General features: G+C 34.0%; 1 protein-coding gene across 1 annotated transcript in view; it reads right to left on the bottom strand.

Annotated features, from left to right (window-relative positions):
* Nucleotides 1–13,456, bottom strand: part of LOC124353425 (sodium-dependent proline transporter-like) — a 66,176-nt gene that overhangs the window by 10,949 nt on the left and 41,771 nt on the right. The window contains exons 2-7 of the mRNA XM_046803300.1: nucleotides 7,582–7,713; nucleotides 6,109–6,290; nucleotides 4,619–4,713; nucleotides 2,644–2,776; nucleotides 1,260–1,394; nucleotides 196–299 (exon numbers count right to left, since the gene is read on the bottom strand). Of these exons, the coding sequence (XP_046659256.1) occupies nucleotides 196–299; nucleotides 1,260–1,394; nucleotides 2,644–2,776; nucleotides 4,619–4,713; nucleotides 6,109–6,290; nucleotides 7,582–7,713 (781 nt within the window). The remainder of the gene's footprint in view (nucleotides 1–195; nucleotides 300–1,259; nucleotides 1,395–2,643; nucleotides 2,777–4,618; nucleotides 4,714–6,108; nucleotides 6,291–7,581; nucleotides 7,714–13,456) is intronic.

Below are 13,456 nucleotides of genomic sequence, written 5' to 3'. Positions count from 1 at the left end.
AAGGCAGAAAGACAGACAGGCCATGGACTTGATGTGCCAAAACCGATGTAGATCAAGAACAAAACAGCTGATTCCTTAGCATCATTTAAAATTAACTATAGGTGGTGATAGTGAAGCAGAAGATGATATTATGGTATTGTATTATTTTGTCTTGCTTCTTTATTGATAATACATTTGAAAAATTCAACAACTCACCTATACACATTATTCCTGAAGTCATTATAGCTGCTGTACATTATAAGGCCTCCCATAGAAACACTGAGGGAAAAGAACATTTGCCCTGCTGCTGCCTGCCACACCTGCAAATTTAGATCCATAAAACCAGTATCATTAGTTCATTGAGTATTAAATTTAAAAAGTTTTATAAGACTAACGATTTGTAAAGTTTCTATAAGCGCTACGATCCCTGTACAAGCAGCCTAAATGGCTGACCCTGTTCCAATAGACCGACAAGCAATGTACTTCTGATAATTCATGTATACACAATAAACCTACCTACTGCAGTCTGTTCTATCAAGAGATTGGTTAGCAACAGTGGCGTAACTAAAACTTGGCTTTGGAGGGATATGAATCTGATTGAAGAGCACACCACCCAAGGAGGAGGGAGGATGGAAGAAATCTAAATTTAAGTAAATTAGATAGGCATAATTAAAAGTAAATCATTTAGCTGCTGTATTTAAAACAAGTTGGATCGCAGTTATACAAATATTATTTGGATTTTCAGTACTTTTAGAAGGGTTTTATCTCCTAATCCCTCCACTTAGTTATGCTGGTTCTAATGCCACTAGGAATAACAGGCTCTAACTCATGCTTCCTTTATGAGGCATACAGATACACCATGCTCCTTTCTCTGCATTTGGCATTTCAAAGTGATTACATAAAGGTCGTTAAAAAATTATTAATATTTGGATGGAAATTATTATAAATGTCTGAGAAAAGGAAATATCATTTTGAACTTAATAATTTTAAAAGTTAAAGTTAATAACTTTGTAGAATTATGATGAATTTGCAAGAATCTAACATTGTTTTGTTAACAGTACTTTTAATAAATATAACCTTAAAATCTCAAAATTTGAGTTTACTGAAATCAAGTAATTAGCAATGATAATTATAAAGTTGTAAAAAAGTTTTAGGATACAATTATTAAAGTTATTTGATGTGTTAATGTAAGCACTTTTAATGCAAATTATTAATAAAATGGTAATCTGATATTAACTATTGTACTAAAATATTAGAAAGTAACAAATTCCTGGAAATACCTGTATGTCAAGCAACTTCTCCCAAGTTGGAGTGATGAAGTACAAAACACCCGAAATCGCTCCTTCTTGACACAAACCCGTTATCAGTAGGGTGAAAAGTATCATGTACGGGAAAGTTGCGGCAAAGTATACAACCTGGAAAGATTTGTTAACATTAATTTGTTCATGCAGTATAAGTAAAACTAGTTTTTACGGAATTTAAGAGATTTCTCAATCATTCAAAGGTGACTGAAAGTCCAGATTTTGAAAGGTTTAGATCATAAACAAATTTTGTAAAAAGTGTAAATTGCTGTCTTTTATACCTCTCTAACTCCAAAAGGTCAAGTAAATCTTGCATAAACATATTTTTACTGGTAGGCTGTGGAAGAAAGCTCTAGAATAAAGACTGCTTGAAAATTAAATTTTTTGTAAATATACTGTACATTTTTTGAATTTCAACTTGTAGTTATACAATTACACGTATTAAAAGTTGTAAAATACTGGAAAAATTTGTTTAAATGTGTATGGCAGAAGAAAGGTCTTAGAATAATTAAAGGAATACCAGACAGAGAGATATGTTTGCCTACTTTTAGAGAATTTCACATTATGACATTGTCTTGTATATATATTTTTTATTGTCTAATGAAAGTTAAAGAAAATTTATATGAATATCAAATCAGAGGAAATACAAACAGTTATAATACAAGAAACTTATATAAGCTTAACTTACCCACAATTAAACTAGAAAAAACTAAGAAAAGCCACCCTTTAGACATGTCATATTCATCATTGTTTTTAATCTCTTGTTGTTAACATTTGTTGATGTTTACGGTGTTTTGTTGTTAATTTTGCTAATTTATTATTAATATTTAACTTTATTATTATTATTGGCATTTTACTTTATTAATATTTTAAACTTTAGAGTGGTATTATGAAATAACTGTAATTATTACTGATAAGTATTTTGACGAAGTCAATTGCCATGTGTGTACTATGTTTAAAGACGAATAAAGATCTTGAATCTTAAAAAAGATAATTCACAAATTATTTACTTACAAAAAGTTCAGAATTGTAACTTGTCAATGAAATGGTAACACAGTATACTTCACTGAATTATCTGGTTTAGTTAAAAATATGACTATTATAGTTTTTAACAGTTTTGTATGTATTAAACATGTAATTTTTACAAATGTACTTTATATACATCATACTGAAATTTGTAATATAACAATGATATAATTCTCTTATTTTTGTAAAGATCACAGCCTTGTTTTTTTAATTATTCCATATATTCTTGAAATATTGTGTGGACAGACAGAAATGAACTGTTTCCAGCCCCTTGAGTGATACATTTCGCTAACACTCAGCCAATAACATATTTATTATAAAACTGCTTATTAAATACCTTTCCTGACGTTTTGATGCCTTTGATGAGGCATAGGACAACGATGACCCAAGAAAACAACAGGCAGAGGGCTAAGTCCCACTTGATCGGCCCAAGGTGTTCTATACCCTCAGATAAGTGCAGCACATGTCTCCTGGTGACACAACAAACAGCTGATTAGACAATACTACTATATTTGTATACATAAGCCATTCTCTAAAAAGGCAAAGTTTAGTTAGAAAAAACATAAATTTCTATGTGTTGCTTATTTTATTGGCAAATCAGAATATAAAATATGTAACATATGTGTATACATATATTTGTAGTAATATAAATATTTTTGTTTTCTGAGTTGTGGCAATAACAAGTTTATATTTGTTTTAATTCAATAAACGTCGAAACAGCTTCACTAGGCGGAGTATGTACTGCTTTGCTCAAACTTGTATACCCAGGCAAGCCAGGTGCACACAGGGGTGGTGTCCCTATGTCTTAGCAGTCCATTTTGAAACACTAGCTCGTGGAATTCTTGATAACGTTTTGAGATGTTTGCCCGGTCATGTTTGAGAGGTTTTCTTGTTCACTGGAGAAAATTTTCTCTGTAATCTGAGTTGAGATTTGAGATTGAGAACGCCTTAGAATTCAAACGGATCGCTCGCTTTAAATACTATGCCGCCTGCCATATACTTATATTTAAGGGTGTTAAGGCATAGGGGCATCACCCTTGTGCTATGCTTTCTGCCAGAGGCCCTTTAGAACATCATTCTGAAAAGGAACGTTTTTAAACCCACCATTGCAACTGTAAATAACAATTCTTTGTTTGAAGGTTATTTTTGACGATGGAAGGATTGTGAAGGAAACAGGATTTTTCCGGACATTTGCCATCGTTAAGTGAAACAAGAAAACAGTAACACTACGTTTCGAGATCTGCAATCTGATCTCTTCTTCAGGTAAAGAACTAACCTAATACATAATTACAAACTAGGTTAAAATAAACAAATCTTACTAAAGCGTTGTGGCACGCCTGAGTCAGGAATCACAACCTTACATGTTGTATGTCAACTTCACTAACACTAAAGACATGCACTTAATAAAAAAACTATACAAAACACCAATCATTAAACTAAACTACGGAATACATAAATTACATTTCTACGGAAATGTAAATAACATTTCTTTCAGTAGAAATATTTCAAGACCATATTTTAATTCCTTCAACAATTTCAACACTGCTCTCTGTAACCATTATAACGAACCTTGAGAGACAACTGAAAATTTTTCCAGATCAGTCAATGCAGACTGAATCAAGATCTAAAGGAAACAGTGCTTTAGATGTAACCCACCATGTGTGTTACCTGCTTCATACTTCTGGTTATCTTTACCCCAGTTTCTTGACTCAAATCATGTCCTACACAATAATACAAATTATCTACTGTAATTGATAACAAAATTGTAGACTGTGGTGTTGTTACATATAAAAATGAACTAACATTAATGATAAATAAGCTGCTCGCAAAGAAATCTGCACAGAAGAAAATTATCTGAGCAGCCGCGCATAGGAGAGGTCCCCCTCTAGTGGTGGGGAGTGGAACAAGCATCTCCTCATCTCTATTTTATTAGCTGTGTGGATTGTCTCGCTCATGCCATTTTGTTAAAACTGCAGCTGCGTACTTATTCCATAACTATATTGTATTTTTGTGTGTAGGCCTATACAAGCATAAAATATTAATTAGATAGACTAATGTAGCCATAGATGTATCCAGGGAGCTTGTGTTTTGGTTTGAGGTTAGCCGCTAAGTGGCATTGGCCAGGTCGGGGGATAGAGTGAGCAGGCGAGTTCTAAGCAGTGGTGAGGTTACTGGGAAAGGGTGGAGGAGTATTTACTCCATCCTGCGTGAACTAAAATTGCTCAGTGTCTTTTTGCAACGGTTTACCTATAGTACTTGTTAGTTATAACTGCTTTAGGGTAAAATTATTTTCTAATTCTAGGATTACTTACTCCCAATACTGTAGACTCGCTGTTTCCTTACTTGAACCATTCACAATTTGAATTGTCGTATTACTTAAAATGCTGGTTGTAATATTTGAAACATTCTGTAACAATGAGATTATGGTTAATAAATGCATTCAATAATAAATTATCTTTAATATACAAATATCATACAACTGACCAGCTTTCATCATAGTCAAAATGAATTGACAAAAATGCATTAATGCAAGTTGATTCTTACCGACTGGAACATCATGGATCATCTACTGGAACATAATGGGTACCTGTTGCATGATATGTGACTAATTCCATTTTAAAAATATCATAGTACCCTATCGTATTACATAACAAGTGCTTCCACTAAGAAAGTTAGGAACTTTGACTTTGGAATTCCTCTACATTGGTATTAAGTAGTTCACGTGTTTGTGATATCATGGGAGATATTCAATCAAATACATGGGGTGGTGCATTGCAATTGTGGGCAAAGCAGCGGGTATGAGATAATATTCTTAATAAAGTTATTTTGAGATCTTTTGATGGCTTGCTTTTAAATTAAAGAGTCATATGATCCATATATTACATTATTTTCCCACGGTTGAAGATTGAATTAGTTTTGTATACATAAATAAAAAAAGTAAAGATCTAAGACTGTATAACCCTGGAGGGGCACTATGGGCCATTTTAACTTTATGTGAAATGAAGTTTGAAATCTTCATGTTTGGTTTTTTTTTAATATACAAAGATCTTACAAGAAGACGTGATAAGAACATTTGTATAAATGCAATATACCTTGGAATCTGTATTTCTATAACTAGTTGGGCATCATGTCTGCACATCATGATGCACACTTAAAAGCCATGAAATAGTTTAGATATATACTACGCCCATGTTGTTGCACTTTCAATCCATCAACATTGTCCAAAATATTGTTCACCCTGTCAATTGTGTTTTTTTTTTAAAAATTGCTCTAGACTCAGACTTTTGTTATTTTTAAAAAGCTTGCAAGTATTTCAAAGAGATGATTAAAACATTTGCTAAAGATAGGAAAAATTATAACTTTACCATAATTTGTGTGTGAGACATGAATCATCCTTAAAATTGAAATGACTTAAATGTGGATAGAATAGTTCCTATTTAAAATATTGAGAATTGTGCCAACATGTGCCTAGAGCAATGTTTGAGTAACCACTATGACATTTCGATGCTATCATGTTAAACAAAAAATTAGTTTGTGTACGATTTGCGTGGCCTCCTTACTGCAGAGGCCAAAATATCTTCATCACATTAAAGTATCTTCATACTATCAGGTTCAAATAAATATAAACACAACTTACATTTTGCAGGGAGTGTCTTGTCTTGGACATGATAAGAAACCATATTGGCATATACAGATACCCAGATCACAAAGTGATACTCATGGCTTACTCATGGAGGGTGCTTACTTGGACGTAACAAATACTACTATCAGCTCCAGATTGTGATATATACAGACAACTTACTTGCGCAGGAGGCGCCTTGCCCCGGACATAACAGGTGGCCATATCGGCCCAGGCAGGGTCACACTTGGACCATGGCACCTCGGAGGAGAAAGAAGACACCATGTAGAACACAGTATAGGACATGATAACATTGTAGTATATACAGACTATCAAGGATACTGTGACCATTGCACAGCCCACTCCTGCAAGCATATTTGTTTGTTAGTTTTATGTTACATCAGAATCCTTCACAAATACTCATCTGTTATGAAGCAAAAGCTGCAAATACAAACCGTAAGCATGAACGTATTTTTTTTTTACTTTACTTTTACTAAAATAGAAGGCATTAAAAATTATTTAATGAGGGTGTGTTCATGATTAACAAAATATTGCCTCAATTTTTTAAATATGTTTGTTGGACAGAGCTTTAGGAAGGACTGTATATTAAAAGATTCTTAAATTTTTTAATCCTAAAAAGAAAACAATTATTGATCTTTTAAAATTCAAAACACCAATTAATTTTTTTATCACACGTAAAAGGTTTAGTAATTTTTCATGTAGTATAATTTCAAGAAAAGTTTACATACAATTCAACTTCTGTGCCATGAATGTTGGGATGGAGTGGCATCATGGACTGATACCAGTCGTCTTGTTTCTTTCTACCTTGGGAGAACTGAAGAGTAAGAGTAATCATCAGTCTCCTCCCCAGGAGGGTGCACTACTTGCTGGGTTATACCTAGCAGTAGAACCTATACTGGGTAAAAAGGTTTGGTGTATAGGTCTGGTTTACTGTGGAGGTTGACTGTTGGATTGGGTAAGGCGTTAAAATGTTTGCAAGACTAGTCTTCTCCAGTATCTCTTACCTGCTTCGCCTAGAAGAGGCTGGAATAGAACTACATTCCTATTCTTCTAAGGTGACATGCATGGGATAGTCCCCACAACCTCTCCTCATTGAATATCAACTGGAGATGGTCCCTACCTCCAATTGAAACTATTCTGATTATTCTATCATTACAACAGGAATGCCTTTCAGGACTAAGTACAATGAGGGGTTTCCTCATTTTCTGAGAAAAAAAAGATACGGGTCCATTAAAATGCTCCTTAAAGGTTAAATTGGAACCTGAAATTCAATTTAAGAAAATACTATATTTTCTATTTAAATTCCGTGTAGACATTCTCCCTTTTAAATGCTTCTTATTCCACAGTCATAGAATCTGAGGTTTTTGTTTTATTTTAAGAATCGTTTAAACAATTTTACATCTAATATTCTATTATTAATTTACACACTGATGGCATATTTAATCTAATTTTAATCAAAGAACAATTGGAAAGAATAAAATTGTGGGTCTTTAATGTTGCAATGCATCCTGCAAACTACTTCTTAAATGTTTGGATGTAGATTTAAATACATTTTCAATTTCCACTGAATAAACAAATAATGAATTACAAAACAAATTATATACTTGTTTGAAGCTTAAGAAGTGTTTTAGTTACCTTTTGCGATAGGGCAACAGTTCCACAGCGCCAGGGGACCCACCCCAGCGAACTGACCTATAGCCAGCTCCAGGAAGTACATGGGTTTGCCAGCCAGTGCCAGCATGATCAGGTACGGCACCAGGAAAGCTCCTACAACAAAAACATTGAAACATTTCCATGTGGGTAAAAACTATAGTTTCGTAAAAGAGTAAAAAGTTCGTCGATGAGAGGTATAATACATTTTTAAGGAACGTGTCTGTTCTTAATTTTTAATAGCTACCTGATGACAAGTGTAGAACCACAGATAATGATTCCGCAGAACATTGGCAGCTATCTTGATTGTAGCCCCGCAAGAAAATGTTAAACCTTATGTACTTTTAATACTTTATGTTTAGTTGTAAAATTATGGGAAGTGTCAAAAAGTATACACTTACAACAAAATTAAAGATGGACGCCACTATACTGCTGGTTTTATTGACAGGGCAACTGCGGCGAAGAGTCGTTCGCTCTTCCTCATGTTATTTAATCAACTTGACATCTAAGTGCTAACCAGGAATATACAAACTTGGTTTGGGTAGAAATAGACACTTATAATAATAATATTATTATTATAACCGTAATAATAGTTAATAGTTAATAATAGTTATAATAATAATACATTCTTATAATAATCTTTATTACATTATATTAACATTATAAATTGTATTGTCAACAGATTTCTCAATTCAATAGGTAGTTTCCTCATAGTCCCCACTCACATTCAGACTTACAATTATACCAACATTCAAAACACAGTCGCCCTGACTATAGATCCAGCACTTTCAAATATTCCAGCGGCTCATCATGAATTCATCAAATTTCATCAATAGAGTAAAACGCATTGTACACCAAAAGGCGCTTAAAGTGAGTTTTAAATTGCTTTTGGTTATCATTGTTTATACTTTCAAGGTGTTTAATAATTAGTCTGACACCAACACTTTGCGGTTGGTGTTGAGATAGTCAGTTAGCAACTCCTAAAGTTGTCTCTCCCTCTGGTTTCATTTTGATAAATGTCACCGCTACAAATCAAAGTGTATTTAAATCTGCAGTACACAATCACCTCAAGAATATACAGGCAAGACAAAGTCAACAGTCCCTACTCCCTGAAACCTTCCCCACACGACTCTATGATTCAATTTGCCAATTATTCTAACAGCCTTTTATTGGAGTCGATCCGTTTATGCAAACTCGATCCGTTTGTTTTTAGCACAACCTCCTCAAAGTCTCATTCTATAAGCACAATGTGAATGGATTAAGGCATAATAGACCTTTTTTTAGAATTCCTGGGAAATAGAGCATTGCTAGATTCCGCAGGGTATAGATGCCTGAGGTGACTCGCACATACCATATTAACATGCTTTTTCTAAGTAAGCCCCATCCAGGATCATTTCTAGAAATATTGCTGAATTAGTCTCTTCTAAAAGGATATCAACCACAAACACAGGCTTTGTATGGCACGATCATGTTGACGGAGGCAAAAATTTATGACAGTCTTGCAGAGGTAAAGTATATTTTACGAAGTGGCAGTCAGACTACAGTGTTGCCAAATGGTAATGTGTAGAGGTTAAATAAATTCTATGAAGTAGTAGCCAAATTGCAGTGTTGCCAAATGGTAGTGTTGTAGAGGTTAAATTTTACAAAGTTGCAGCTAGACTGCAGTGTTGTCAAATGGTAGTGTTGCAGAGGTTAAATAAATTCTATGAAGTGGGAGCCAAATTGCAGTGTTGCCAAATGGTAGTGTTTCAGAAGTTAAATAAATTCTATGAAGTGGGAGCCAAATTGCAGTGTTGCCAAATGGTAGTGTTTCAGAGGTTAAATAAATTCTATGAAGTGGGAGCCAAATTTTAGTGTTGCCAAATGGTAGTGTTTCAGAGGTTAAATAAATTCTATGAAGTGGGAGCCAAATTGCAGTGTTGCCAAATGGTAGTGTTTCAGAGGTTAAATAAATTCTATGAAGTGGGAGCCAAATTGCAGTGTTGCCAAATGGTAGTGTTTCAGAGGTTAAATAAATTCTATGAAGTGGGAGCCAAATTGCAGTGTTGCCAAATGGTAGTGTTTCAGAGGTTAAATAAATTCTATGAAGTGGAGCCAAACTGCAGCGTTGTCTTGTGGTTCAAAGTAACTACTTGCACTTACAGGTTCAAAGTAAGGTCAGCTCTCATGTATAATGTATTGCCGTACCTGTTCTGCACCATTGTATCAAGAACTGCCCAGAATAAATAATGCAAGAAAGACTCAAAGTTATCGGGAACTCACACCACAAAAGATGTTGTCAATAATTGAACAACCCTCCAGTCCCAAGGTCGACACGGCTCCAGCAGTCAGCTGATGTCCTCAACCTACATCTCACCCTCTATTGTCAAAAGTGAAATAAAGGTATCTCAGTTTCGAGGTCATGTGTTATTTATAAGTGCAAGTTTTGTAAGGATAGTTAGTTTGCAATTAACACATCAATAATTGTTATTTTCATGAATTTGTACTCGTATATTTGAGGTTAAGTGGTATAAAAGGCTAATACAGCCCTAACTCCGCCTCAAAAATTTGTAATTTCATTTCATTTACATTTATATTCATATTTATTTTATATTTATGAGTTTTATAAACCAAACCAATTTTAAGGTGTTTCTCTCTTATTTTGTAGAACAACTACTAAACTGGCAATATACGATTGTGCATTTGCGTTTAATTTTACCTTAAGGGAGAAAAAATAACTTTTTATCGCTTCAAGAAAATATTTAGGAATGAAAAATAAAAATCCGGGCAATTTTGTATCAAGCTCAACAAAAACGGTTTACAATGAAAATGTGATTTAAAAAATTATGGTTGCCTGTAAAGTCGGTTTTACGGGCGAAGATTTTACGTGACAACGTCTTTTTCTCGGTAGAATATTTATTGATATGAATATTATTAAATTGCACAATAGGAACAAGGAATTGAATGAAAATAAGAATTGCACAAATTTTAACTATAGAAATATATTTTGTTTACTAAAACATTGTACATAATTTGAAATTAATTAAAATTTGTTATTGTAAATGGTAAAGTTGAATAAAACATTTACTAAAATTGGAATTTGAAATTCTTGCTAAACACAGTTAAATTCTAACTCCGCGCGTGGTGATTGGTCGGTTTAGTTCGTTTGTTTGGTCGCACTGTTATGACAGGTTAGAGGTTATAATTTGTTATTCTCAATCGACTGAATTACGATTGATTGCAGAGTGATTTAAACTAATAATTTACTTAACACTATCAACATTTGTCAATAGTATGACATAACCTATAAACTCAGTTTCTCAACTTTTGTGTCAATCTAACAATTAATCAATCAATCATAGTTTACGATAATGAAATATCAGTGTACAATTATTTACCTTTATTGTTGTAGTTGTTGTAAATGACGAATCTAAGCACTCCACATTTTCACGAATAAACATAGTTATCTGCTTTATCCCGTGCGGCGGACCCACAGTTATCTGCTTTATCCCGTGCGGCGGACCCACTGGACGGGCATCGTAACGTTACCGGGCGTTACACTTTTTCATGAGTGACTCCGAGCCGCAACCTAATTTAAGACGTTGTCACGTCAAAAATATGTATATGAGTTATATGAAATCATACTTTCATACTTATATGAAATCTAATGTAGAAAAATTACACGCTTTTCACAAAAATGTAACTATAAAGACGGTTAAAGAAAATTAAATTTTTATAGATAAAATATTGTTACTACTAAAGAACTTCATGTCCTTGAATTCCTATTTCTCTGTCGACCTGATTATAAGATAACTTACAATACTATTTTAAATGCCCTAGCCTACAGTAATTCTGTGTTGGATGACGAAAACATGTTTTCCATTTGATTTGTTTTCAGGAAATATATTTTAAGCTTTAGATGTGACTAAAATCTTATTATAATAACAAAGTAACCTACGTATATCGATTTGGTCTTAAGAATAAAGCGTGGTTTATACTGTGGAAATCAGTAGGCCTACTCTTCCTATCATTTAATTTCTTCCCCATTTGTATTATTTCCGTCATTTCTTATCTCAATGGCATTTCTAAAATATGAATTGTACGAGCTAGTCTATAGCGAGTTTGATTTTGTTCAAGCATTTCGGTGAACCGATAGTTGTGTCTATATTCATTCAAAATACTGATAGACACTTGCCGTGTAGAGTGTGCAACGAGGAACTGAATAACACACTTGCCGTGTAGATTGTGCAATAAGAGATGAAGTATACTAGCCGTGTAGAGTGTGCAATAAGAGACTGAATAACACACTTGCTGTGTAGATTGTGCAATAAGAGATGAAGTATACTAGCCGTGTAAAGTGTGCAATAAGAGACTGAATAACACACTTGCCGTGTAGATTGTGCAAGAAGAGATGAAGTATACTGGCCGTGTAGAGTGTGCAATAAGAGACTGAATAACACACTTGCTGTGTAGATTGTGCAATAAGAGATGAAGTATACTAGCCGTGTAAAGTGTGCAATAAGAGACTGAATAACACACTTGCCGTGTAGATTGTGCAAGAAGAGATGAAGTATACTGGCCGTGTAGAGTGTGCAATAAGAGACTGAATAACACACTCGCTGTGTAGATTGTGCAACGAGGAACTGAATAACACACTGGCTGTGTAGATTGTGCAACGAGGAACTGAATAATACACTGGCTGTGTAGATTGTGCAATAAGAGACTGAAAAACACACTGACCTTGAAGATCATGCAATCGGAGTTATCGTTGCACAGTCCACACGGCCAGTGTCTAAATAGTATAATTCTGACATATCATAACTGATCAGGCTATTGGATCGATGTCTATCCACGAATGATGTAATACTGCCCTTACACGCAGTACGTCATCTGTTTCAGCGGCTTATTCAAGGGTCCAGGGTTGTAGGTTCTCCAATTTGTATAAGAAAAATGTAAACCCAACCCTATGACGGGTTCCGACTATGGCTTGATTAACGCGATGACGTGGCGGATTCGCGCATCGTCTTGATACTTCATTAAAAACTATATGATGCAAGTTTAGACTATGATTCACGCTCTGTTCGCTATTTTATTATAAACATGTTTATAAATACAAGAACAGTCTGTAAAATATAAAAAAATACCAATTTATCCCATACATTTTCTATTGCTTTGGTTAATATTTAGAAAGTTTTGGTACATCTGGAATTCCAATGGGGGGTATTTCATAGAGAACCACCATTTGTATAACATCAAGAAAAATAAATGTCATGTTATAAACAACCAATAGCCATATGGTGTGAAAGACCAAAGCTTCGAGCATGTTTCAAACCAAGAATACTAATATTAGAATAAACTTTATATTTAATCAAATTTTGTGAAAAGCCGCTGCCCGAAGTTTTGATTTACAGTGTTCGAATACATTACATATGATTATCAAAGGAACGAGGTTGACCCACCCGTCCTTGAAATATGAGTTGATATGACTGTTTGGCCCCCATACTCTCACCATGGGTGCTATTGTATGTATCCATTGCTAAACGTCTCGTATTTAATTGAACAAGTTAGTAACAGAAAGATTACTTTACAGTGTTAATGTAATGTATAGCTGAACCTGTGTTAGTTTCGATGTATTGAACAATTTTCGTTATATCTGGTGTTGATAACCCATGAGCTGAAAGGAATTTGCATCGTATAAGCACACAACCTGTTAACTTTGCATCGTATAAGCACACAACCTTTTAACTTTGCATTGTATAAGCGCATAACCTGTTAATTTGCATTGAATAAGCACAAGACCTGTTAATTTACGTTGTACAAATCAAATTGAATCGTTTATTGAAGTTAACAATATACATTGCATAGCGAACGTCAATTTTCA

The sequence above is a fragment of the Homalodisca vitripennis genome, chromosome 1, assembly GCF_021130785.1.
Source record: "Homalodisca vitripennis isolate AUS2020 chromosome 1, UT_GWSS_2.1, whole genome shotgun sequence".
Classification (NCBI taxonomy): Eukaryota; Metazoa; Arthropoda; class Insecta; order Hemiptera; family Cicadellidae; genus Homalodisca; species Homalodisca vitripennis.
This window is presented reverse-complemented; position numbering and strand designations above follow the sequence as displayed.